At 45.3% G+C, this 27,668-nt stretch overlaps 1 protein-coding gene across 2 annotated transcripts in view; it reads right to left on the reverse strand.

Annotated features, from left to right (window-relative positions):
- Positions 1-27,668, reverse strand: part of LOC119974762 (ALK tyrosine kinase receptor-like) — a 1,320,646-nt gene that overhangs the window by 135,897 nt on the left and 1,157,081 nt on the right. For both annotated transcript variants that reach the window (XM_038813974.1, XM_038813983.1), the window contains one exon: positions 11,033-11,164. In XM_038813974.1, coding sequence (XP_038669902.1) covers positions 11,033-11,164 — 132 coding nt within the window. The remainder of the gene's footprint in view (positions 1-11,032; positions 11,165-27,668) is intronic.

Genomic DNA, 27,668 nt, shown 5'->3' on the forward strand with positions numbered 1-27,668 from the left:
ATGCTCCCCCACTAACAAATCTATCACTTGCCCTGGTTCATTACCAAGTACCAAATCCAACATGGCCTCCCCTCTGGTCGGACAATCTACATACTGTGTTAGAAAAGCTTCCTGGACACAATGCACAAACACTACCCCATCCAAACTATTTAATCTAAAGAGTTTCCACTCAATATTTGGGAAGTTGAAGTCATCCATGACTACTACCCTGTGACTTCTGCACCTTTCCAAAATCTGTTTCTCAATCTGTTCCTCCACATCTCTGCTGCTATTGGGTGGCCTATAGAAAACTCCCAACAAGGTGACTGCTCCTTTCCTATTTCTGACTTCAACCCATATTACCTCAGTAGGCAGATCCCCCTCGAACTGCCTTTCTGCAGCTGTTATACTATCTCTAATTAACAATGCAACCCCCCCCCCCCCCCCCACCTCTTTTACCACCCTCCCTAATCTTATTGAAACATCTATAACCAGGAACCTCCAACAACCATTTCTGCCTCTCTTCTATCCAGGTTTCCGTGATGGCCACAACATCGTAGTCCCAAGTACCGATCCATGCCTTAAGTTCATTCACCTTATTCCTGATGCTTCTTGCGTTGAAGTATACACACTTCAACCCATCTCCCTGCTTGCAAGTACTCTCCTTTGTCAGTGTTACCTTCCCCACTGCCTCATTATACGCTTTGACGTCCTGAACATCGGCTACCGTAGTTTCTGGACTATAAGTCCAGTTCTCATTCCCCAGCCAAATTAGTTTAAACCCTCCCGAAGAGTACTAGAAAACCTCCCTCCCAGGATATTGGTGCCCCTTTGGTTCGGATGCAACCCGTTCTGCTTGTACAGGTCCCACATTTCCCGGAATGCGCTCCAATTATCCAAATACCTGAAGCCCTCCCTCCTACACCATTCCTGCAGCCATGTGTTCAACTGCACTCTCTCCCTATTCCTAGCTATCACGTGGCACTGGCAACAAACCAGAGATGACAACTCGAAAGGGAAAATGCTGGAAAATCTCAGCAAGTCTGGCAGCATCTGTGGGGAGAGAAAAGAGCTAACATTTCGAATCCGATGACTCTTTGTCAAAGCTGCCTCAAAGAGATGACAACACTGTCTTTCCTGGCTTTTAAATTCCAGCCTAACTCCCTAAACTTGTTTATTACATCCACACCCCTTTTCCTACCTACGACGTTAGTACCAATGTGCACCATGACTTCTGGCTGTTCACCCTCCCACTTAAGGATCCTGAAGACACGATCCGAGACATCCCTGACTCTGCCACCCGGGAGGCAACATACCTTCCGGGAGTCTCCCTCAGTCACCAAACTCTCACTATAGCACTTAAATGCACCCAAATTCAGCACTCCCTCAGTCACCAAACTCTCATTATAGCACTCAAATGCACCCAAATTCAGCACTCAGTGCAAACAAAGTCTGCACTGTAACTAGCTCACATTTATACTGTGACTCTAGCCTCTGAAAACTGGCCTAATCCAATTAACTAATTAACAAGCTCCAGCTGCAAGTAGTTACAAGTAGAATCTTTGTTTAAAGCTGATTTAAAGCTCAACCAAACAGCAACTTTTAAGTTAATTAACTAAATAAAAGAAAGACTGGACTTTAGATACAAATAAAAAATAAACCCTTAATATCCCTCAGTCACCAGACTCTCACTATCGCACTCAAATGCACCCAAATTCAGCACTCAGTACAAACCAAATACCGAGAGATAGGCAGCATGGGATAAAGAGAAAAAGGGAGGCTTATGATAGATATCGAGTTATAAACAGCAGAAGCCCGAGAGGAGTATAGACTGTGCATGAGGTAACTTAAAAAAGAAATTAGGGGGCAGCACGGTGGCCGATGGTTAGCACAGCTGCCTCACGGCGCTGAGGTCCCAGGTTCGATCCCGGCTCTGGGTCACTGTCGTTGTGGAGTTTGCACATTCTGCCTGTGTCTGCGTGGGTTTCGCCCCCACAACCCAAAAATGTGCAGAGTAGGTGGATTGGCCACGTTAAATTGCCCCTTAATTGGAAAAAATAATTGGTTAATCTAAATTTAAAAAAAAAGGAAATTAGGAGAGCAAAAAGGGGACTTGAAAGGATGCTGACAGGTAAATAAAGGAAAATCCTTAATTGTTTTACAACAATGTTAAGAATATCTAGGGAGAGAGTAGGTACGATTAAGGACCACATCGGTAATTTGTGGAGCCGGTGGATGTAGGTAGGGTTCGAAATGAATACTTTGTGTTGATGTTCACTCGTGAAAGGGAGGTTGTCAGTAGAGAAAACAGAGAGAAGGAAAAAATTTAACAGAGACAGAAGGGGTTCTCCGGGACTGGATGAAATGGACCCCGGGCTGTTGAGTGAGGCAAGTGAGGAAATAGCAGGGGCGCTGGCTATAATTTTCTGTTCGTTTCTGGCTACAGGAGTGGTGCTGGAGGACTGGAGGATAGATAATGTGGTACCATTATTCCAGAAGGAGGGAGGAAGGGATAAACCAAGAAACTACAGGCCAGTCAGTCTAACCTCAGTCCTGGGGAAACCATTGGAAGCAATTCTGAGAGACAGAATTAATCTGCATTTGGAGAGGGAAGGATTAGTCAAGAACAGTCAGCATGGTTTTGTTAAGGGGAGGTCATGTCTGACCAACTTAATTGTATTTTCCGAAGAGGTGGCCAGGTGTGTAGATGAGGGAAATGCATTTGACATAGTCGACTTGGACTTCAGCAAGGCTTTTGATAGAGCCCATGGGATGTGAGGAAATTTGGCAAATTGAATCCAGAATTGGCAGGAAGCAGAGGGTGAGAGGTGTTTTTCTGACTGGAAGCTTGTGTCCAGTGGGGTTCCGCAGGGATCAGTGTTGGGGCCCTTGCTGTTTGTGGTTTATATCAATGATTTAGACTTGAATGTCAGAGGGTTGATCCGGAGGTTTGCGGATGAGATGAAATGGGTGGGATAGAATATAGTGATGAGGATAGCCTTAGATTACAGGAGGAGATAGACAGGCTGGTCAGATGGGCTCATCAGTGGCAAATGGAATTCAATCCGGATATGTGTGAGGTGATGCACTTGGGCAGGGAAAACAAGGCAAGGGAATACATGGTGAACGAAAGGACTCTGGGAAGCAACGAGGATCAAAGCGACTTTGGTGTGCATGTGCAGCGGTCCCTTAAGGTAGCAGGGCAGATGGATAAAGTGGTGAAGAAGACATATGGCATTTTTGCCTTTATTTGCCGAGGCATAGAGTTTAAGAGAGGGAGGTTATGCTGGAATTAAATAAAAGATTGGTTAGGCCACAACTAGATAGAGTATTGTGTGTAGTTCTACAATCCACAATATAGGAGGGATGTGATAGCACTGGAAAGGGTGCAGAGAAGATTTTCCAGGATGTTGCCTGGGCTGGAGAGATTTAATTATGACGAGAGATTGGATAGATTGGTTACCCTTGGAGCAGGGGAGATTGAGGGGGGCATGACTGAGATGTATAAAATAATGAGGGGCATAGATAGACAGGAAGAAACATTTCCCCTTGGTGGCAGGATCAATGACCAGGCATAGATTTAATGTAAGGGGCAGGAGGTTTAAAAGGTATGTGAGGGGAAACATTTTCACCCAGAGGGTGGTGGGAGTCTGGCACTCACTGTCTGAAAGGGTGGTGGAGGCAGAGACCCTCATAACATTTAAGAAGCATTTAGAAGTGCACTTGCGATGCCAAGGCAATGGGCCAAGTGCTGGAAAATGGGATTGGAATAGTTTGGTGATTGTTTTTGACTGGCCCAGACGCGATGAGCCAAAGAGCCTTTTCTGTACTGTGGACCTCTGTGACTTGATGACTAATGCCTTCCTGAATGCCCCGATTGAATCTGCCTCCACCACATGTTCAAGTATTTTTTAAATGCAGTGAGGGATTCTGCCTTCAAGCAGGGAATTGCAAGCCCCACACAACCCTCTGGATGAAATCAATTATTCCCAGCTCCCCTCTAATCTTTCTGCCAATTCCATCAAAACAATTAATAATTTTGAACCCTTTGCATGAAATACACTCTTTAACATTCTCTGCTTTAAGGGAGTGGTCCCACTTTCTCTAGTCTCCCCGCAAAGATTTTTAAAAAAATTTAAAGTACCCAATTCTTTTATTTTAATCAAGGGGCAATTTAACGTAGCCAATCCACCTACCCTGCACATCTTTGGATTGTGGGGGTGAGAACCACACAGACACTGGGAGAATGTGCAAACTCCACACAGTGGACAGTGAACCGGGGCTGGGATCATACCTGGGACCTCGACGCCGTGAGGCAGCAGTGCTAACCACTGTGTCACCGCGTCGCCCTGTTTACTCCACATACCGAAAGATTCTTATCCCTGGTACCATTCTAGTAAATCTCCTCTCCATCTCCTCTAAGAATCTGACATCCTTCCAAAAATGTGGTGCCCATTATTGAAGACAAACTCCTTCCAAGGCCTAACTGGTGTCTTTAAGGTGTTTGGCGTAACTTCTGTGCTTTTATACCGCGTGGGCTAGGTCTGCTCGAGGCCTGGGGTCAGGAAATCCGAACTCTTTTGACAAAAATTTCCCCTCCCTTCCTGACCTTGCGAGATTTTGTATGGCTTTTTGTATCATAGAATCATAGAATTTACAGTGCAGAAGGAGGCCATTCAGCCCATCGAGTCTGCACCGGCTCTTGGAAAGAGCACCCTACCCAAGGTCAACAACTCCACCCTATCCCCATAACCCAGTAACCCCACCCAACGCTAAGGGCAATTTTGGACACTAAGGGCAATTTATCATGGCCAATCCACCTAACCTGCACATCTTTGGATCACAACCGGCATACATCCCTCTGAGGTCAGAGTTGTTACTGTCGACCCTGTCGGAAGCTTAAAGTTCAAACCCCACTCCCCACTCCCCTAATTATTTTAATCTGATTGAAGAGTTCTTGACCACTGGTGAAGAGGAAGAACAACTTTGAATGTCATTGATAGATATTATATTGTAATGCAGATGTGTTATAACTGCAATGGGGTGGCACGGTAGCACTGTTGCTTCACAACACCAGGGTCCCAGGTTCGATTCCCGGCTTGTGTCACTGTCTGTGTGGAGTCTGCACGTTCTCCCCGTGTCTGCGTGGGTTTCCTCCGGGTGCTCTGGTTTCCTCCCATAAGTCCCAAAAGACGTGCTTGTTAGGTGAATTGGGCATTCTGAATTCTCCCTCTGTGTACCTGAACAGGTGCCGGAGTGTGGCGACTAGGAGATTTTCACAGTAACTTCATTGCAGTGTTAATGTCAGCCTACTCGTGATACTAATGAAGATTAATATTATGGTTCATTACAGGGTTGGATCCTGAAAAGCTAAGTTGACCAGGGAGAAAATGCATCTGTAGGGAGAGAAAAGAGCTAAAGTTTTGAGTCTCGATGACCCTTTGTCAAAGCTAAAGACAGAGAAAGTGGGAAATATTTATACTATGGAGTGAGAATGAAAGATTAATCATAGCCACATACACCCAGGGAAACGGGGTGCTAATAGCCACAGAAAGCAAGGGGAAAGAGTGCTAATGGCAGCCCCCAGGGAGAACAAATGGTGTGAAAGGCCAAACTGCAGAGAAACTAACATCAGAGGGTAAACTATGCCAGATGTAGATGTGGGGGGAGGGGAAGGGGGAAGCAAAGGGGAGAAAGGGTAATGAAAAGTGGATAAGATGGGGGGGGGGATGTTGACAAAGGGTCATCTGGACTTGAAATGTTAGCTCTTTTCTCTCCCTACAGATGCTGCCAGACCTGCTAAGATTTTCCAGCATTTTCTCTTTGGTTTATGATTCCAGCATCCACAGTAATTTGCTTTTATTAAATTGACCAGCATTGTTTAAGTGTTAAGGTATATTGCAGTACTTTTCCCAATGCTATTTTGCATTTAAAACTGAGGGGAACATTGTTTGGGGTCTCTTGTATAATAATTTGAAGTGATTTGAATGCTTGGAGTCCTTTTAAATTGAACAATGAATAAGTAGCTTTTACTTAGAGAAAGGAAAAGCAACATCCTATTTTTCAGTTTCAATAGACTCCATTTTTTAGATTTTCCAACATTTGCTTTGACAGTTGGGTCCATTGTGAATGTTTGGCTAAGTTTCGAAAGTTCATGATGGCCCAGTTCAACAGTTGACTGTTCAGCGTTTGGTTGACAGTTTTAAGAGGTTTGTGCAAAGGAAGAAGTGTCTGTTTATTTTTATAACATATTGACCACTAGAGGGAATATTTTTTGGAATGTCTTTTTATGAATGAGAATTTATTTCAGTATGAAATGTGCTTGAATGACAGCTCTATTACATTCCTAGAATCATAGAATCCCTACAGTGCAGAAGGAGGCCATTCGGCCCATTGGGTCTGCACCGACCCTCTGAAAGAGCACACTACCCAAGCCCACTCCTCGTCCCCATCCACGTAACCTCACCTAACCTTTGGACACTCGGGGGCAATTTAGCATGGCCAAACCACCAAACATTCACTTCTTTGGACTGTGGGAGGAAACCGGAGCGGCCGGAGGAAACCCATGCAGACACAGGAAGAACGTGCAAACTCCACACAGTCAGTCACCCAAGGTGGGAATTGAACCCGGATACCTGGCGCTGTGTGGCAACAGTGCTAACCACTGTGCCACCATGCCACGGTTATTTTTTTCAAAGCACCTTGAATTTGCCAATGGTGGATAGTGGGTGAGTGGCCATGGAGGATACACGGAAGGCATTGAGGGTGCGTGGGGAAAGCATGAGAGAGCATGGTGGGGGCACAGAGAGTACGAAGAGGCATGGAAGTGAGTGGAGGTTTTGGGGGAGAAACGCAGTGAGGTTTACTAGACATAAGAACAATGCTGGTTACTGTTCCTGAAAACTGAGGTGGGCCTTTTAACTTACCCACCTCCACGTCCACACTCTTCCGGCACTTCATTGCATTCGCAAAACACAAACCCTCCCTGCCGACACCTCACAGAGATAGAGATATGGGGGAACAGGGTTCGAAGGTCCCCTGATGTCTTGGAAGTGGCCATAGGGCCCAACTCACATTTTCCTGCCTCTACATTGAAATACAGCACTGTGCCTCTCTGAATAAAGCAAGGATCCCACATGCTTTTGAATAGCTTTCTCAACTGCTCCTCTTGCTTTCAAAATGTATGTATGTCCCAGGTCTCTCTGTTCCCATGTTCCCTTCACAATTGGACAATTTAATTCATATTCTTTCCCCCATTCCTCTGAACAAAATGAACCACCACAGGTCTCCGCATCAACTTTTAATTCCCCTATTTTTTCCCATTTTCCCATTCTACGTCTTTCTGAAGTCTGCTACTAATCTCCTTATGGTTTTCTAGATGTCCACTTTTCTCCCATCTACAAACTTTGAAATAATGCCCTGTTTAACCAAGGCCAGGATCGTTAACATATATCAAAAAGAACAGTGGTCCGAATATACTGCTGAGGAACATCACTGTACACCTCATTGCAGTCTGACAAACAACCATTTAGCACTCTGTCTGCTTTCGGCTCCTTAGCCAATGTTATATCCAGGCCTCCACTCTCCCTTAACTCCATCGGCTTTAATGTGCCAACAACGTGCAAGATCATGGGACTCAGTGCAAACAATTACCGTCTGTAGGTCACATTATTCTCCAGATATTCGGTGATAAAAGTCTTTTCCAGAGCATAGGGCAAGTAGAGCCTACTTACAGGAATGCTCAATGACACCGGGCCCAGGAGAATATCCAGTGCTGATGTGAAATTTGTAATAGCTTCATTTAAATCAATCGTAATAACACTTCTTATCAGGAAGAACACTTTAGGCTTATCTAACAAGCCTCTGCAGTAAACTCAGCAGTAAAGTGCCACAGATCTGACAATATGGATTTGTGCCAGACATTCAAATTCCCTAGCACTCCTACACAGCAGCTACTGTGACTAAATCCTCCCCTCATGTTTTCTGATTAAGATGACTGGCGGAGCTACACAATTCAGCCCGAATGCAGAGTCAAAAATGTTCTCCTGTCTGTGGCAAACATAAAAGTTTGCCATCATTCAATAATATAAGAATAATAATCGCTTATTGTCGCAAGTAGGCTTCAATGACGTTACTGTGAAAAGTCCCTCGCCGCCACATTCCGGCGCCTGTTCAGGGAGGCCGGTACGGGAATTGAATCCGCGTTGCTGGCCTTGTTCTGCATCACAAGCCAGCTGTTTAGCCCACTGTGCTAAACCAGCCCCTCTATTTGCAAAACATTTCTTAAAGTACAATATTACATTACAAATAAAATTCCAAACATATTCAGTATAGTAACACAACCTTAACATCCAACAGAGTATCCACTTTGCAAATTGTCTCCCCATTCACTCCCGCCACCGCGACAAACAGCTCCTCACAAAAAGGTCATGAACGGCCTCCACTGTACCTCAAAGCCCTCCTCCCACCCACTTCGGGCAAATGTGATTTTCTCCAACGTGAGAAACTTGTACAAGTGTCCGAACCACACCGCAACCCCTGGCGGCATGGCCAACGTCCAATTCAAAAGTTGCCGTCGCCAGGCAATCAGAGAGGTGAAGACCACGACACGGCCCCCATCCCCTCCAGCAGCTCCAGCACCAATGACACCTCAAAGATCGCCACCGTCGGATTTCGGATGAGCACAGTGCTGGCCTTTTCCCTGAGTGGGCCCGGTTGGTGAGGTGGGTCCCCTGGTGGTGCCAGGGAGGAGGGAGTCACTGGAATGTTTATCCTGATCCAAGATCTGTGCCCGGGGTGTGAGTTGTCTTCGTGCCGGTTGAGTGGCTTATTCCCTTTTTATTGATAGATGCTTCGCGAGGATTGTGGTGAGTTGGGGCCTGAGTTGATTCCTGAGGTCTTGTTATCCGGTGAGTTAGCTTGGGTACCTCTCGTCTTTTCCTCTTTTCTTCTTCGGTGGGAGACCGTGGGTCTGAGAACAACTTCGACTTGTTGTTGCCGGTCCTCTTTATAATTTGGTAATTATATGAGGCTTGCTGGTTGTGCTCTCCGCCTGGACTGGAGTTAGAACATAGAACAGTACAGCACAGAACAGGCCCTTCGGCCCTCGATGTTGTGCCGAGCAATGATCACCCCACTCAAGCCTAACGTATCCACCCTATACCCGTAACCCAACAACCCCCCCCCCTTAACCTTACTTTTTAGGACACTACGGGCAATTTATCATGGCCAATCCACCTAACCCGCACATCTTTGGACTGTGGGAGGAAACCGGAGCACCCGGAGGAAACCCACGCAGACACGGGGAGGACGTGCAGACTCCGCACAGACAGTGACCCAGCCGGGAATCGAACCTGGGACCCTGGAGCTGTGAAGCATTTATGCTAACCACCATGCTACCATGCTGCCCCATGGAGTTCTCGTGTATTTTTTATTTTTTTTTGTAGAGCTGGATATGATGAACCTGCTCTTGACTTCTGCAGGGTGCAGTTGGGTTCAATATCCAAAGGAGAAGACAATGATGGATCACAGATGTCCCGAGTGTTGCTTGGGCTGAGGGAATTGCATGTTGGTGTGCACCCGATCTTGAACCCGGAAATTTATCCTGACATCTTGTTGTGGCCCTGTGCGGCTTGGGAGTGTGTGCACCTTTCTGTCACGTCTCTATGACTTTATCCTGTTTCTCCTTCAGTTCCTAGTGGGGTCATGAGAGTATTTAGCTTTGTCTAAAGATTGTGTCAAGCCAGTTATATCCCGCTCTCCTGTCCATTCTGTACTCATGTATGTTTTTTCTTAAATATTTTTATTCAAAAAATTTTCAATTATAAGATACAAAATGGTCAAACAAGTTTATACAATTTTTAGAAAAATATATCCCCATAACCCAGCCCCGCCGCTCCTTTATTTACCCAGAACTCTCCCGCCCAGCTGCCCCCCCAAACCAGCTCCTTAAAGAAGGTAACGATTGGCAGTCGCCTATAGGAAGCACCTCTTGCCATTCCCTTATGGCGTCATCATTTCCAAATGCAGGAATTCCAACAAATCCCCCAACCATGCCAAAGCCTTGCGCCGTGCCAAAGTCCTCCATCCGAGCAAGACTCGCTTCCGGGCGATTAGAGAGGAGATGGCCAAGACATCAGTCTTCCTTCCCTCCTGCAGCGCCGGGAAGTCCGACAATCCAAAGATCGTCACTATTCGACGCGGCTCCACTCCAACTCCCAAATCTCCAAAATTGTTTCAAAAAATCAAGCCCAGAACTTAACCAACTTAGGGCAGGACCGGATATGCAAGTGGTTTTCCGGCCACCTCGAACAATGCTCATATCTGTCCTCTACACCTGGCTGAACCCACTCATCCGTGCCCTGGTCATGTGCGTCCACTTCAAATTGAATCAAACTGAGCCTTGCACTCCTTATTCAGAACCTCGCCCCACACCCCCACCCTCCCAAGCCAAACCCAACTCTTCTTCCCATTTTCCCTATACTTCCTCCAGCGAAGCCCTCTCCCTCAACTGCCCATATATATCTGAAATCCTCCCTTCCCCTAGCTCATGAAGAGACAACATCCAGAAGAGAAGGCGTCGGCAACTGAGGAAACGAGGAGAGTTCCTTGCGCATAAAGATCCGTACCTTCCCGGGATTTGGAACTTCTCCACAAACTCCTCCAGCCCAGCAAACCTACCGTCCACAAACAGTTCCAGAAACCTCTCAGCCCCCTCCCTCTCCAAGATCTTATATTAAACACGCAAAAAGGACCGAAAACCGGATTCCCAAGCAGGAGCGACCTTATGTGCAACCGTTCACCTCATAGCCGCCACCAGATGTCTGCCTGTGCTCATGTATGTTCTGCCATTTCTCATTTCTTCATTGGTATGTTTGTCGTTTTGTTGCGTTATGGTAAAAAAATTGAAAAATTAATAAAAATATATATTTTAAAATCTGTGATGAACCAAGCAATTATTATCAAACCTCAATCAAAACCAGAAAATACTGGACAATCTCAGCAGATCAGGCAGCATCTGTGGAGAGAGAAATGGACGATTATTAAACCTCACCTTGAAAATAAACGTGGCTCCTCCACCGCCTCCTCCACCTCCTGCCCACTCTGTGACATTGCCATTTGCTTTGAACTCTTCTTCGATCACACTATTCTCTCCCAAGCAGACACTCTGGATGGCGGGATTGGGCTTTGGAAGAAAAACAATGAACAATGTAACCCTGAGTATACAATGTGCCTGGACAAACTGAGCCATTGAGGTGAAAAACCTACCAGAATAGAGAGTTTCTAGGAGTAGAACAGAATTAAAAACCAAGTTTGATAAACTGTCTACTGTGCGACTGATAAACAAATTAGCACAAATACATCAGTGGTTACATTTTGGTCCTAACCATTAACATCTCTAGAAAACTGTATTTCAGGTAATATTCTAGCTTTTGGTACGTATGAAAACTCTACATTGGAAGCTCGTTTCAACAATAACATTTCAGTTGCACCTCAATACCTCAACCTCTCATCTAAGGCTGACATCGATGAGATCCAACATTGTATCCAATCCGCGAACACCTCCTTCGGACTCTTAAGGACAAGTGTCTTTAATGACCATGACATTCATGCTGACACCAAGATCCTCATGTCCTTCCAACTTTTCTCTACGGCCCAGAAACCTGGACTACGTACGGATGCCACCTCATGGCTCTGGAGAGCTATCATCAACGCTGTCCGAGATACATTCTCTGCATCAGCTGGGAGGATAGGCGTTCTAACATCAGTGTCCTTGGAGGAGCCAAGAGCACCAGCATCAAAGCCGTGATCATCCGAAACCATCTCTGCTGTGCCAGCCATGTTCTTAGAATGTCAGAGCCCCGACTGCCAAAGCAAATTTTCTTCGCCAGGCTCAAGGAAGGTTCCAGAACAAGAGGACAAAGGAAGCACGTCAAAGACACCCCGAAGGCTTACCTCAAGAAATGCAACATCGACATCAATGCTTGGGAGGCCCTTGCTCAGAAGTGACCTACTTGGAGGAACCATTTGATTGAAGGGACACAATTCTTGAGGATACCCGACAGCAAAAGGAGGCCGGAAAAGAGGCCTGAGAAAGGAATGCCAGCAATCTAGAATCCAAGGACCAATCTCACCTCCTGGAACACCTGCCAGGTGTGCATTCGAAGATGCGGCTCTCGGATCGGACTCATTAGTCAGACAAAAACCCACAGAACCCATGACCAGTAACATGGAGTATCTTAGGTGAATAGTTATACTCGCCAAAGATTACATCAACATGAACTTTAGTTCTGGATTTAGTTACTGTTAATGAATTATTTACTTTTACATATGAATTAAGTGGAAACATGATGAAACAAATAAACAGTGCAGAGAGTATACATTCAAACTTACAAATTCACCTTCGAGGGGGGAGATAACTGCCTTTGTGAAGAGGATAGAAAGGATCCAGAGCATCAGTGCTCAACTTCCAATGTCATGCACTGATACATCACAAGTTTCTATCTCCTCAAATATAGGAGTACGTTCAAGCTGCTGAATTGATTGCAAACACAAAAGGGCAAACTTGAAGAAGAAACAAATGAAAGCAGGAATAAGTGCAAAATGGAAAAAGCAGAAGAGTGCTGTTGTCAAGTGATTGATGAGTGGAAAGGGCTGGGGAAACATTGGTCCTTTGAGCTTCTGAGCGTAGCTGTTGGGCTGACTACCGGGAAGGCGAAGGCAGCTACCTCTCTCCAGGGATTTACCATAGACCAATGTTTCAACTGGAGAAACCTGGCTGCAGGGTTCGGATCCTGAACTCTGAGCTTGAGCACAAAACTTGAGAAGAATAAAGAAGAATCGGGAAGTATTGATTAGTTGTGTTTTGACCGGTTATACGATTGATTGGGAGAGGAGAAAAAGCCAAAGGGAGTAAGGAAGTGGAGTAGGAAGAGGAAGATCAGTCAATATTTAGAAAGAACAGACCGACAACCTTATAGTATAGTGCACTTGCACATAAGTGTAGCAGCATTGATGTCGGGTTGAAAGCATTGGTCACCATTTTGTTCAGGAGTTATGCACATTTTGGAGACACCCAAGAAATTGTAAAGTCAGGAAGACTTAAGCAGAAGTCCGAAACAACAAGAAAGAATGTCAACATACATATATATATATGTATATTAATCCCAGGAGTGTAAAAAAAAAGGAGCTGAGATCACAGAATTGCTAATATCAGGGGACACATATGAACTCGGATCTAAAATAGAGTGTTAGACTGGATAGGAGAGTCATAAAATCACAGTCATATCCCTGCTTCAACAGTAAGCCTCGGGAGTTTGACACAGACATCTGAATCATTAAAATGTTTTATTCAGTGACAGTTAAAAACGCTCATACCTACGGCCTCAGTGGCTAGCAGGGGAGTCAGATCAACAAAGACATAACTGATAAATTAAGAGTGGCAAACTCAACACATCCTCTCTGTGGGGTTCCAAACGCCCCATACAAGACAATCTTGGGATAAAGGAAAACAGATCAACATGAACAAGGGGCTTTCTTCAAGGTTTGGTTTCAGAGTTCCTATAATTCATATATCCAAGATTAGAAACACACAGATTGCTGGCTAGTTGGTAAACCCAAAATAAGACGTTACTCATTAATTGGTCGCTAAAGCAGTTCTGAACACCGCATTACTGATTGATAGAATACACATTTATTTCAAGATTATCCACTTCCTATTTCAGATGTGCCACCTTTAGCAGATATAGAATATAGGTCTATATTCTATTGGAATAGTCTAGAATAATTGAAGTACAGAAGGACCGAATTTCCAGTGCCATGAGGAAGATAAACGGCACTGTTGGGCACTATGCCAACACCAACTTGTCTACGGGCCATTTTTCCAGAAGCCAGAACCGGGCGGATAGTTAATACGGGTAATGGAATAGCTGATTGAGGCCCATTATCAAATATGGACTCTAATTTTCCAGTCAGTATGTGACAACCTGCGATTTCGGGAATTAGGCCATCTGTCCGGATTGATCACCTGGTGGCAGGCCGTGTGGGAATCCAGCAGTCGAGGCACGTTTTCATGCTCTCTCCGCCAGCCTGGCCACAGGTCACCCAGTGGCAGAGCTCCCCTGCCACAATGAGGCCACCTTTAATTGACAAGTTGTCGAAGTTGCTGAGAGGGTGACTCAAGAAGGAAATGCGCTCTCTCTGCTTTTCCTGCAGTGGCAGGCTGTATCTCCTTCCAAGTTTGAGGGACCCCGATCATTCCCCAAATTCACGAGCCCACCCGCCATCCTTAATTGAATGGAAAGCATGTTCACTAATTGGCCAATTCAGGGACGATCACTGTTTCCCTCAGCGTGTGGGATCGGGACCCCCCTTCAACTCTGACATTGGGATACTGACTCAATTTTGCCTCAGAGCAAGAGACGGCGAGGGAACAGAGTTGAATCCTAGGCTGTTCAAAATTAGTCTATTGTAAAATGGGCTGGTTTAGCACAGTGGGCTAAATAGCTGGCTTGTAAAGCAGACAAAGGCCAGCAGCGCGGGTTCAATTCCCGTACCAGTAACTTCATTTGAAGCCTACTTGTGACAATAAATGATTTTCATTGTCCACAGATAAAAGGAAAATCTGTGCAGGATAACTGTGAAATGAAGATGCTATTTAAATAGTCCCTGGGTCATTTTATGAGCAGCAGTGCCTGAAACAGACAGAGCTGAGAGATAACAAAGCATCTTATTTGGAAATAATGTAATGTAGGTATGTATTTATGACAAACTAAACAAATGTCAATTTCAAATTCAATCCATTGAATCCAACTCATCCATTCCCAGCTATTCCCCTAAAGGACCATCACACGCTGAGAATTCTCCAGAATGTTGCTTTTTGGATCGGTTGCTGTTTAGGACAAATTGCAGACTGGAAATTGAAGTGGATGAAAATGGATTCACCAAGGTCTCTTCGACAGAGGAATGGTTAGTGATCGTGCGCGGATTGTAAAGTTTCTTTTCTATTAGCTAGCAACACTTACCGTTCTTGAAATTTAGTAAATCAATTATAGAACAATCACCATTATCACAGATTAAAATGTTAAAACTAAATATCGAGCTTCTCAACCCTCAGAAGAAATCAACTGGTTACCCAACCAAAGTTGCTGACCAGTCATTTCAAAATTATGACTCATAAAGCGTCAGGAAATGCCACTTTAATAGCTCTGATACATCGCTTCAGTACCATAGTAGTTTTGACCAGCGGGCATGTGACAATAGATTGGTATTAATCTTTCTTCTGATTAATTACTCAGCCCTACCTCCCTTGGAACAGTAATTGACGAAAGAATTTACTGTTTCCCCAACACTGAGGCCATCAGGAACCCAAGTTTGATGCTTATTTTCCGACATTTATTTTACGTGTTGTGTTTCAAGTGTTAGAACAGTTGAGAATTTCCACACATCAATGATCTCTCGAAAAGGCCAGGTTACTTGTTCCTCCATCTCTTTTCTTACATTCCCTTTCTTCCATTATCTAGCACAGGGCTAAATCGCTGGCTTTGAAAGCAGACCAAGACAGGCCAGCAGCACGGTTCAATTCCCGTACCAGCCTCCCCGAACAGGTGCCGGAATGTGGCGGCTAGGGGCTTTTCACAGTAACTTCATTTGAAGCCTACTTGCAACGATAAGCATTTTTCATTTTGTTTTCATTTCATTCTTCTGAAATCAGAAAGATGCTTTGGATGAATAAAAACAGAAAATGCAGGAAAAGTACAGCAGATCGCTCACAATATAAGAGGGGAGGGAGAGGTTATTCCTTCTGCTGTAGCCTTTCATGTTTAGCTCACTGAGCTAAATCGCTGGCTTTTAAAGCAGGCCAGCAGCACGGTTCGATTCCCGTACCACCCTCCCCGAACAGGCGGCAGAATGTGGCGACTAGGGGCTTTTCACAGTAACTTCATTGAAGTCTACTCGTGACAATAAGTGATTTTCATTTCATTTCATTTCTCATCAGAACCAGCGACCAAATTGTCTTTCTTCCTCACTGGCTGATTGACCCGCTGTGCATTTTTTTGGCATTTCCCATTTTTCGTCCCGAATGTTAGTATTTTCCTTTTTAACCTTTGATTATCTTAGGCCTATTTTTCATGGTGACTCAGTGCGATAGATGCTGAATTAAAACATCTTCAAAACAAGGATTTCAATTTTAATTTTGCTGGTCTTTCAGGTAAATGTTTAACCAATTTGTCGGGACTATTGTGTTCTGTAATTCAAGGATGTGCAGAATTGACACACACCAGGGGCGGAATTCTCCGACCCCTCGGGGAGACGGAGAATCGCCCGGGGACGGCATCAATCCCGTCTCCGCCGTGGCCCGAATTCTTCGCCACCCGGGAATCGGCGGGGGCGGGAATTGCGCCGCGCTGGTCGGCGGGCTCCCCATGGTCTCCACCATGGCGGAGGTGGAAGAGACCCCCTCCGCCGCGCATTCGCCGGGATGACGTCAGCAGCCGCTGACGCTCCGGCGCATGCGCGGACTTCTGCCAGCCGGCGAAGGCCTTTCGGCCCCTAAAGGTGCGGAGAATTCCGCAACTTTGGGGAGGCCCGAAGCTGGAGTGGTACCCGCCACTCCACAACGCCGGCCCAGGTTCTATGTGAGTACAGGACTTTACCACAAAAGCTTTTCAAATGTCAGCTTGCTTTCAGCTTCCCTTCTGTAACCGCACTCACAGCCTTGACTAATAGCTCACAGTACAACAATCAATGGACACACACAATCAAACACCGAACAATTGGACAAAGTATATTTTCCCTCTTGTAAAACAAAATAACATTATTTTAAATTAAACCACCATAAACACCAACATATGTAAATCAATACATTGCTTAGAGTTCAGAATATTTGTTTAGTCTAAGTACAGTATTAATCATTGAAAAATGAAGGTCGTTGACAATGGCGCTGAGATCGACAAACCTGAGGTTGTGGTTAAAAAAAGGGGGGGGGGGGAACGGGTTAAAGGGATATGGGGAGCAGGTGGGAAGGTGGCTTTGAAACCAGGGAGCGATCAACCATGATCTGATTGAATGGCAGGGCAGGCTTGAAGGGCTGAATTGCTTTTTTCTGCTCTTAATTCCTATGTCCTGCGTGATCACTTTAATGAGGCAGATGATCAATATCATTGTCACTCATTGGAAAAGGAAATGGAACCTCATAATCACTATTTTTGAAATATGCTGGTCTGCTCACTATTGTGTGTCTTGAGTGTCAAAGTCAACACTTTGCGTTGTCATCCAACAGGTAATCACTGGTGTTGAGTAACTACTTGATGTGCTTAGGCCCTGTTGCAGATGATGAGAGGTTGTAGTCATGATTTGGCAGTTCGATATGAACCCAATGTCCAACTTCAAACAGTGGTTTCTTTGTATTTGCTAGCCGAAGTACTTACTGCTTTGCCTTTTTGCTTTGCGTTTTCTTCTACTTTCGTTCTGACAAATTAAGGATGGTCATTGGTCTGCAAACTTTACAACCACTCATACGTTCTGTCGGTGTCTTTCTGATCAGTGATTCTGGGATGGATTGATATGTGCTCGGAGGATAGGAATAGATCAGTGATGGGCAACCTAGGCTAGTGAGTGGGCCGCATGAGTGACCCTCCTTCATCTCAGTGGGCCGCAAGATTGGAATCAGGTTTGTTCTCTGAACGTGACCCCATAAATAAGATTAAATACATTTAGTACATGCCGAGTATTTCACAACGAGTTATTGAAAATGCTTAATCATTCATATATTAATGGAACTGTCATCAAATCCAAGTGGTAAAAGGAGAAGAAATATTTATGCTTGATTGGATACAGAGGGAGTGCACGGCTCTCACAGTCAATTTTGTCTGCGATCAGTACACAGCTCACTTCACGTGCCTTTGCTTTGTGTGTGTGTGTATCACTTCAGTCGTACCGATAGGGAAAAAGCTACGCGGGTAGAAACCAGCGGAATTGCGCGTGGGCAACAGACACCAAAATGTCTCATGGACCGAGCTCAGAACCCTGAGGGGCCGCAGATGGCCCCCCAGGTTGCAAGGTTGCCCACCACCTGGAATAGATTTTTCAAACGTATTCCCCTGTGGCCTGCTGGTTCTCAGACTGTTATCGACAACCCTGTTGAATTGTTTGACATCGCCATTCAATTGTGTGTTGTATCAGGATGAAATGAAATGAAATGCACGGCTACTTGGGACAATAATAAAGATTATTATTGTTATTAGGATATCATGAATTCCATAGCTTACTAAGAATTCCATGAGCTGTCCGGGAAGAAATTGCAGTCCATTGCCCATGAGGATAGTCTCCAGCAAATCCTATTTTGTAAACAAAATGTCAATTATGCAATTTGTTGCAGTGATTTCTGGCCATTTGCAATGTGGATCATGAAGTAGTGTACAAACTATGCAGTTTCTCATGAACTCTTTGAAGCAGCCCATCAGACTGCTTAGTGGAATCATTGCTTCACCTTAACAACACCTGGACCTCCCTCATGAGCAAGATGTACACATTGTTGCAGCGCTCTCGGGATAACAGCTTGAGTGTCACATACAACACAGTTGTCATCAAATAAAAAAGTTCATTGCATTCTCTGCAGTACGGAACCAGTTCTTTAGCTGGCTTTTAAAGCAGACCAAGGCAGGCCAGCAGCGCGGGTTCAATTCCCGTTCCAGCCTCCCTGAACAGGTGCCGGAATAGAGATAGAGATAGAGAAATACAGCACAGAACAGGCCCTTCGGCCCACGATGTTGCGCCGAACTTTTGTCCTAGGTTAATCATAGAATTTTGGACAATTTGTCATGGCCAATCCACCCAACCTGCACATCTTTGGACTGTGGGAGGAAACCGGAGTACCCGGAGGAAACCCACGCAGTCACGGGGAGGATGTGCAGACTCCACACAGACAGTGACCCAAGTCGAAATCGAACCTGGGACCCTGGAGCTGTGAAGCAATTGTGCTATCCACAATGCTACCGTGCTGCCCTTAAGAAGTTAACCTACACTCCCTTATTCTACCCTAATCCAAGTACCTATCCAATAGCCGTTTGAAGGTCCATAAATTTTCCGACTCAACTACTACCACAGGCAGTGCATTCCATGCCCCCACTACTCTCTGGGTAAAGAACCTACCTCTGACATCCCCTCTATATCTTCCACCATTTATCTTAAATTTATGTCCCCTTGTAATGGTGTGTTCCACCCGGGGAAAAAGTCTCTGACTATCTACTCTATCTATTCCCCTGATCATCTTATAAACCTCTATCAAGTCGCCCCTCATCCTTCTCCGTTCTAATGAGAAAAGGCCTAGCACCCTCAACCTTTCCTCATAAGACCTACTCTCCATTCCAGGCAACATCCTGGTATAAAGAGTACCCTACCCAAGTTCAACACCTCCACCCTATCCCAATAACCCAGTAACCCCACCCAACACTAAGGGCAATTTTGGAATGTGGCGACTAGGGGATTTTCACAGTAACTTCATTTGAAGCCTACTTGTGACAATAAGCGATTTTCATTTCATTTCATTTCCTCTGTTTCGCAAGGCCACTTGGATTTTAAGTGTTGGCTCAGGTTTTGCCTCGCTTTCCGCAGTGCATTTCCTGTCACCAATTCTGCCCTCAACTCCTCTAACAAAATGAGGTTCAGTCTTCAATGTCACATGTTGCTTTGCTATCGGTAATACTACCTGCTAATCATGTTCATTGTTCGGTTGTGCGAACCTGCGAGATACTCAATCTCAAAGTTGTACTGATGAAGACGCTCTGACCCATCTGTAGATGCTGGGGATGGATGATCAGATTGACAGGCTAACACTGGTCAGCGCTTGGTGATTGCTGCAGAGAGTGAGTTTTCTACCACAGAGATACATGTGCCAATGTTCACAAACATTGATGCAGGTCAGTGGTTTCTGCTCTCCAGTAGAATATTTGCATTTAGTTTCTGACAATGAACATGACGTGTAAGTGATCACTTTTTTTGCTTCAATATGCTGTGAGAATACAGCTCTTATCATTCTTCTAGCGCATCTGGACGGCACAAATTTCAGCCATGCAAGTTGAAATGTGGATGGACTAGTGGTTATGTTCAGCGGAATCCTCCGTTCCTGAGACTAAGTGTTGACGCCTGGGCATGATTCACGGACTTCCACAACAGAAAACCTGGCACCGCGCCTGGACCGATTCCATTCCTGTTGAGGGGCTAGCACCGGTGCCACGTGGAACACAATCGATTCCAATGAAAAACGGGGCCGGATTCGCCTGATTCGCGATTGACACTCAGGAGGCTGACAAGCTGCAGCCACATATACACACTTCATTCCCCACACACACCATCCCAGCCAACAAGATGGCAGCGAGGAGAGCGGTACCCCGTTTTATGGATGCCAAGCTCGAGACCCTGCCGGATGCCGTTGAGAAGAGGGGAGTGACCCTGTACCCCGGCCCAGGAAGGAAGCTGCCAGCTGCTGCTGTTCGGCATGCCTGACGCAGGTGGCAGAGGCGGTCAGCGCCGTGGGCAACACCATTCAGACTGGCCGGACAATCTGAGGCGACAGCCAAAAGCTGGTGACTCGTTACTACTGCTCTTTGGAGCAGTGGTATCCTGCAGCTGAATATCTGAGCGGATGCCTGATAATTGAAGCCTAACTGCACGCATTAATGCGGGGGAGGGGGGTTGCAGCGGGTGTGGAGGAACATCAGAAGGAGGGGTTGAAAACTTGGAGCCTGATCCTCGTTGCAGACGTCTGAGTGAAAGCATTGTTTGGGAGAAGATTCCAAGGTGAGTACTTTGAACGTTGAGATTGGAAACTCTCAGGATAAAGGTGGAGTTCAATGTGCCTGGCTGGCTCACAGTGTGATAAGCATCTGGGGAAGTTAATGAGAGATTGATATAATCTATTTTGGTGGCATCTGTAACTTGGTTTCAGAGTGTGATGTTTCTGACCACAGGTTTCCTGTTGATTTACAAGGACTGTAAGCTTGCTGTCAACATTAGATTACAAGACAGATTGTGTAACTTGTATTATCCTTATGAATCTGTATGTATTTGTAACGGTAGACATCGTTGTGGATAAAGTAGTTTACATCTTTTGAAAAACGGGGACCTAGCAAAGAGAACCCGGGGTCACAGGTAAGTACAGTCCCCAGGCGGAAAGAGTCATGCCTAGGTATTATCCACTTTCTTGGGGGTGGGGTTCCTTGGGGATAGGGATGGGGGGTAGGCGGGGTGGTTTGTTGATAGGGGAGCCTTTCTGTTATTTTTATTTTCTTTGTATTGGGGAGCCCTTTAAAAGACGTGCCACGATCCCTTGAAGGCCGATCTTGCCCGCAGGGCAGGCTTGATATTGTAGGATCCACCTCCAGGATTTCTTTTGACAAAGTGTCAAAACATATGGCACGAAAAGCCGCAAGTGGAGCCGATGGGCTGCACACCGCTTTTTCTGCCTGAGTTGCCACTTTAGTCAAAAATCCGAAAATCATGGCCTTCAGCTTTGCTTCATAAGTAGTATCTGAAGATAGCCCTGTCGCTTGTCGACAGTGCAGTCAATAAATCAGATTGATAGATCTTGGATCAAAGGAAGTGGATACTTGGCTGGAAAAATTGTTTTGTTGATCGCCTTAAGGACAACGCTTGGCCTAAGTCCACCATTTTTGCGTTGTGCTTTGACCAGGTTTAATACCTATGAGAATGAATTGTTTCTGTCTGCCTCAAGTCCTTTCAGCTCCAGTGACACTTCGGCACAGATCGCATGCAGTAACCATCTCAAATTTTATGAACCTGGCAGAATTGACATATTAACATGAGGAGAATGACAGTAACCCTTAATCTTCCCAAATCTGGCAAATAAGGAAGAATATTTTGCATAGTCAGTGTCATCAATCATATTCATGTATGCTCTGGTGAGATCTTCAAGTTGAAGCCAAGCTTATCGAACATATTAACTACCACAAGGCTTCTTCTGCCTTTGGCTAAATAGACTGTGAACCTGTCTCGGGTGACTTTTTTAAGCGCACAGCAACTGAATTCTCAAACCCAGAGTACTCAGGTCATCGGAATCTTGAAGAGCATCTGTCGCAGGAGTGAGAGAACGATGTGAAAAGTAACGATGGTAGAGTTTCACACTCAAAATAGTTACTTTTGCACCAATATCGATAAGAAGTGACACTGAGATGCTCGCTATCTTGACTGAACAATCTTAGAATGACCTGGTACTTTATCATCTGTGATGCTATACACATGCTGTCTTTCACTCGCGGGAAAAGGTTCCTCCACATTTTGAACTGAGGGAGGCTTCTTCTTATCCAAGATCTGCTCACATTTACAAAGTGATTCATCTACAAGCATAAGTTACATTTCTTCCCCTGAGCCTAATGGGGCATTGTGAATCGATCGGTACCTCCACAATGTGTGCACATTTCTGAGGGTATCTGACTATGTTAGGTTAAATGTTGATCAGACTGCTGAGGTCTCTTGCCTGTTACTCCCAAGCTGTTGGGCAAGCTAAATCTGCCCCCCCGAGTCTGAGGGTGCGTTTCTGTAAAACCTCATTGAATTGAACACGGCGGATTTGATTTGGACTGCGAACTACTAACATCTGGGGGCTTGTGCCAAAATTGTGACAGCATGACAGTCATAATGACTGAATCAAACTTTACAGGTAACGTACAGAGAATTGCCCCGGGAGTCCTCAACATCGACTTCAGACCCCATGAAGTCTCATGGCTTCAGGTCAAACATGGGTAAGGAAAACTGCTGATTACCACATACTGTCCATCCTCAGCTGATGAATCAGTACTCCTCTATATTGAACACCACTCGGAGGAAGCACCGAGGGTGTCAAGGGTACAGAATGTACCAAGGGTGGGTGACTTCAATATTTGATTTGATTTGATTTATTATTGTCACATATATTAATATACAGTGAAAAGTATTGTTTCTTGCATGCTGTACAAACAATGCATACCGTACATGAATCACTTGGCAAATGTGAGCAGATCTTGGATAAGAAGAAGCCTTCCTCAGTTCAAAATGTGGAGGAACCTATTCCCGCGAGTGTAGGAAGGAGAGACTGCAGAATATAATGTTACAGTTATACCAAGGTGTAGAGAAAAGATCAACTTAATACGAGGTAGGTCCATTCAAAAGTCTGATGTCAGTAGGGAAGAAGCTGTTCTTGAGTCAGTTGGTACGTGACCTCAAACTTTGGTATCTTTTTCCTGACGGAAATGGTGGAAGAGAATATGTCCGGCGTTGCTGGGGTCCTTAATTATGCTGGCTGCCTTTCCGAGGCAGCGGGAATTGTCGACAGAGTCGATGGATGGGAGGCTGGTTTGCGTGATGGATAAGGATACATTCACAACCTTTTGCAATTTCCTGCGGTCTTGGGCAGAGCAGGATCCATACCAAGCTGTGATACAACCAGAAAGAATGCTTTGTATGATGCATCTGCAGAAGTTGTTGAGTGTCGTAGGTGACATGCCAAATTTCCTTAGTCTTCTGAGAAAGTAGAGTCGTTGGTGGGCTTTCTTGACTATAGTATCGGCATGGGGGGACCAGGACAGGTTGTTGGTGATCTGGACACCTAAAAACCTGAAGCTCTTGAATATCCATCACCAAAGGTGGTTCGGTAGTACCACCACAGACCAGCCCGGCCTGGTCCTAAAGGGTCTGAAGCAGGTGGTGAGGGAGGGAACTAAAAAGAGGGAAAAACATACTGGATCTCATCTTCACCAGCCTGCTTGCTGGAGATGCATCTGTCCATGACAGTATCGTTAGAAGTGACCATCGCACAGTCCTTGTGGAGACTAAGTCCCGTCTTCACATTGAGGATACCCTCCATCCAAATGGGATAGACTTTGAACAGATCTAGCAACTCAAACTGGGCATCCATAAGGCACTGTGGGCCATCAGCAGCAGCAGAATTGTACTCAGCCACAATCAGTAACTTCATGGCCCGGCATATCTCCCACTCTACCATTATCACCAAGATAGGGGATCGACCCTGGTTCAATGAAGAGTACAGGAGGGAATGCCAGGAGCAACAACCAAGAATACTGAAAAATGAGGTGTCAAAATACAACACAGGACTATTTGTATGCCAAACAACATAAGCAGCAAATGATAGACAGAGCTCAGCGATCTCATAGCCAACGGATCAGATTGGAGCTCTGCAGTCCTGCCACATCCAGTCATGAATGGTGGTGGACGATTAAACAACTCACTGGAGGAGGAGGATCCACAGATATCCTCATCCTCAATGATGGAGGAACCCAGCACATCTGTGCAAAAGACAAGCATTCTCAATAATATTCAGCCAGAAGAGCCGAGTGGATGATCCATCTCAGTCTCCTCCGGAGGTCCCCAGTGTCACAGATACCAGTCTTCAACCAATTTGATTCACCCCGCGTGATATAAAGAAACCGCTGAAGACACTGGCTACTGCTAAGGCTATGGGCCCTGACAATACTCCGGCAATAGTACTGAGGACTTGTGCGCCAGAACTTGCCGCACCCCTAGCCAAGCTGCTCCAATACAGCTACAACACTGGCATCTACCCGGCAATGAGGAAAATTACCCAGATATGTCTTGTACGCACAACGCAGGACAACTCCAACCCAGCCAATTACTGCCCTATCAGTCGACTCTCCGTCATCAGTAAAGTGATAGAAGGGGTCATCAACAGTGCTATCAAGTGGCGCCTACTTAGCAATAACCTACTCACTGGCATTCAGTTTGGTTTTCAACAGGGTCACTCAGCTCCTGGCCTCATCACAGCCTTAGTTCAAACAGGGACAAAAGAGCTGAACTACAGAGGTGAGGTGAGACTGACTCCCCTTGGGATCGAAGCAGCATTTGATTAAGTAGGACATCAAGGAGCCCTCACAAAACTGGAGTCAATGGGAATTAGGGGGAAAACTCTCAACTGGTTGGAGTCATAGCTGGCATGAAGGAAGGTAGTTGTGGTGGTTGGAGGTCAGTCATCTCAGTCCTGGGACATCATTGTAGGAGTTCCTTAGAATAGTGTCTTAGGCCCAACCATCTTCAGCTGCTTCATCAATGACCTTCCTTCCAACTTAAGTTCAGATATGGGGATGATTGCGCAATGTTTAGCACCATTCGCGATTCCTTAGACACTGAAGCAGTTCATGTGCAAATGCAGCAAGACCTGGACAATATCCAGGCTTGGGCTGACAAGTGGCAAGTATCATTCACGTCACTCAAGTGCCAGGTGATGACCATCTCCAATAAGAGGAGTGAACATTGATGGTTTTGGGCGAGGTGCAGGTCAAGTGGGTTCCTTTTTTCTAATTCTGAATAAGTTATGGAAGAGATTCTATCGCTTCCCTCAATGCTGATTGTTAATGTACCAGATTGCGCCATCTCTTATTCTATCCCTGTGTTTCCCAGGACCTCAGAGCTGTGAAACTTCCTAAACTGCTTCAGCATTCCTTCCTCTCACATCTATAGTCTTTTAAAACCTAACATTGATGTTACCTAACCAAAGATATTTGATACACCCCATCATTGCTATGCACGTTGGCCCAGTGGTTAGCATTGTTGCTTCACAGTGCCAGGGTCCCAGGCTCGATTCCCGGTTTGGGTCACTGCCTGTGCGGAGTCTGCACATTCTCCCTGTGTCTGTATGGGTTTCCTCCGTGTGCTCCGGTTTCCTCCCACAGTCCAAAGACGTGCAGGTTAGGTGGATTGGTCATGCTAAATTGCCCTTGGTGTCCAAAATAGATAGGTGGCGTTACTGGGTTACGGGGATAGGGTGGAGGTGTGGCCTTAAGTAGGGTCGGTGCAGACTCGATGGGCCGAATGGCCTCCTTCTGCACTGTAAATTCTATGTAAATCTCCACAGCTTTCAACCTGGATAACGCTGTGTACCATAGTACATGCCTTCCCACCTATGCTCCTTTGTGATAACTTACATTTGCGATAAATGATAAGGGAACACTCGGCAAGAGTTCTCTACAGCCTGAATTTCACATGCATTTTAATGCCAACATTTTGCCTATTAAAGCGCCCAGAGAACATTTATCTCTTTGCTTGCTCACTTCTATTGGCTTACTTCAACATGCAATTAATTTAAATTTAGCAGCTACTTCTTTGTCACCATCATCTTTTGAAAGAGTCTTCAATGTATTCTCCTCCAGACTATTTCAATCTGCCCATTTGATTATACAATTTAGTTCATCTCATCCCTTATCATCAGTCATTTTCCGAATGACCTGTCTTAGCATTCCATCATCAGGAAATTTAATTAACTGGATGCTGGGAGTATACAGGTTTTAAATCATTTGCTATCAGTGAATGCAACTGAGTCCCATTCATGGTTCATTGTGGCAGATCTCGAGATTTCATTTGTCAGGAAGAGAAATGCGACTGTGGCTTTATCTCACGTGGCAAATGGTAATGAAACTCTGGGAGCTGCTTTAATTGGTTCATCAGTATTTGAAGTTGCACAGTGCTGAGTGTTTCCTGCATATTTATGAAAAGAATCTGGCGCAAAGAGTCAGACTAATTCCAGGCAAGACTCCAACAGGCCAGAACAACAACTCTTGATCCCAATTGTTTGAGTCTTCAAGCCTGAGCTTCAAATTAGGATTTCACAATAGCTCAATCAGTTTTGCTTCAGCTTTGCCTTTTACAAGACCTGCTGTTGTATTTGAACAGAGTAACACAGACGGCGTGGCAAGTAATAACAGATCCGTAACTTGCAACAGGAAGGAAAATGGGGAGCTCGCCCTATAGTCTGCAAGGGCTGAGGAGAGCTTCGCCTCAGAAAATAGCCTAAAATTTACAAGGCACAAATAAGTATTATACATCTTAACAGCCAATGCATGAGGTTGGTTGGTATAACAGTAATCCATTTTTATGGAGAGTGAGTTCAGAGTACAGTGGGATTGTTACATTACATCAGGCAGACTCTACTGCGCTTAATGGTTAGAATAATATGATCATAACAATAACCTACAAACACCTACAAAAATAATGCCAGTGACCCGGGTTCAATTTCGGCCTTGAGTGAGTTTTCACAATCTCCCTGTATCTGCGTGGATTTTCTCCCAGAGCCCAAAGATATGGGCAGCACGGTAGCACCATTGCTTCATAGCTCCACGGTCCCAGGTTCGATTCCCGGTTTGGGTCACTGCTGTGCGGGGTCTGCACTTTCTCCCCGTGTCTGCGTGGGCTTCCTCCAGGTGCTCAGGTTTTCTCCCACAGCCCAAAGATGTGCAGGCTAGGTGTATTAGCCATGCTTAAATTGCAACTTAGCATCCAGGGATTTGCAGGTTAGATGGGGTTGTAATGTGGGGGAGTGGGCATAGGTGGGATCTTCTTTCAGAAGGCCGGTACAGACTGGATGGGCTGAATAGCCTCTTTCTGCACTGCAGGGATTCTATGGTTCTAAAAGCAATGCTGAAAAAACATTGGGGCTACACACTAGGGGCAACGATGAACTTCTGGCTGAGGCACTGCAGCAGATCAGCTGCCCATTATACATCCTGCATGATTCACTTCACATTACAGTCAATGGAAAGAAAATCAGCCAAGGTGTGTAATTGGTGGCCAACGCTCTACCTATTTTATGCCTCTGCTAAAGTTGAATTTAACTCTCTATATTTACCATATAGTAATACATTCTCTCCTTAATGTTCCTTTAACAA

This window comes from Scyliorhinus canicula, chromosome 1, assembly GCF_902713615.1.
Source record: "Scyliorhinus canicula chromosome 1, sScyCan1.1, whole genome shotgun sequence".
Lineage (NCBI taxonomy): Eukaryota > Metazoa > Chordata > Chondrichthyes > Carcharhiniformes > Scyliorhinidae > Scyliorhinus > Scyliorhinus canicula.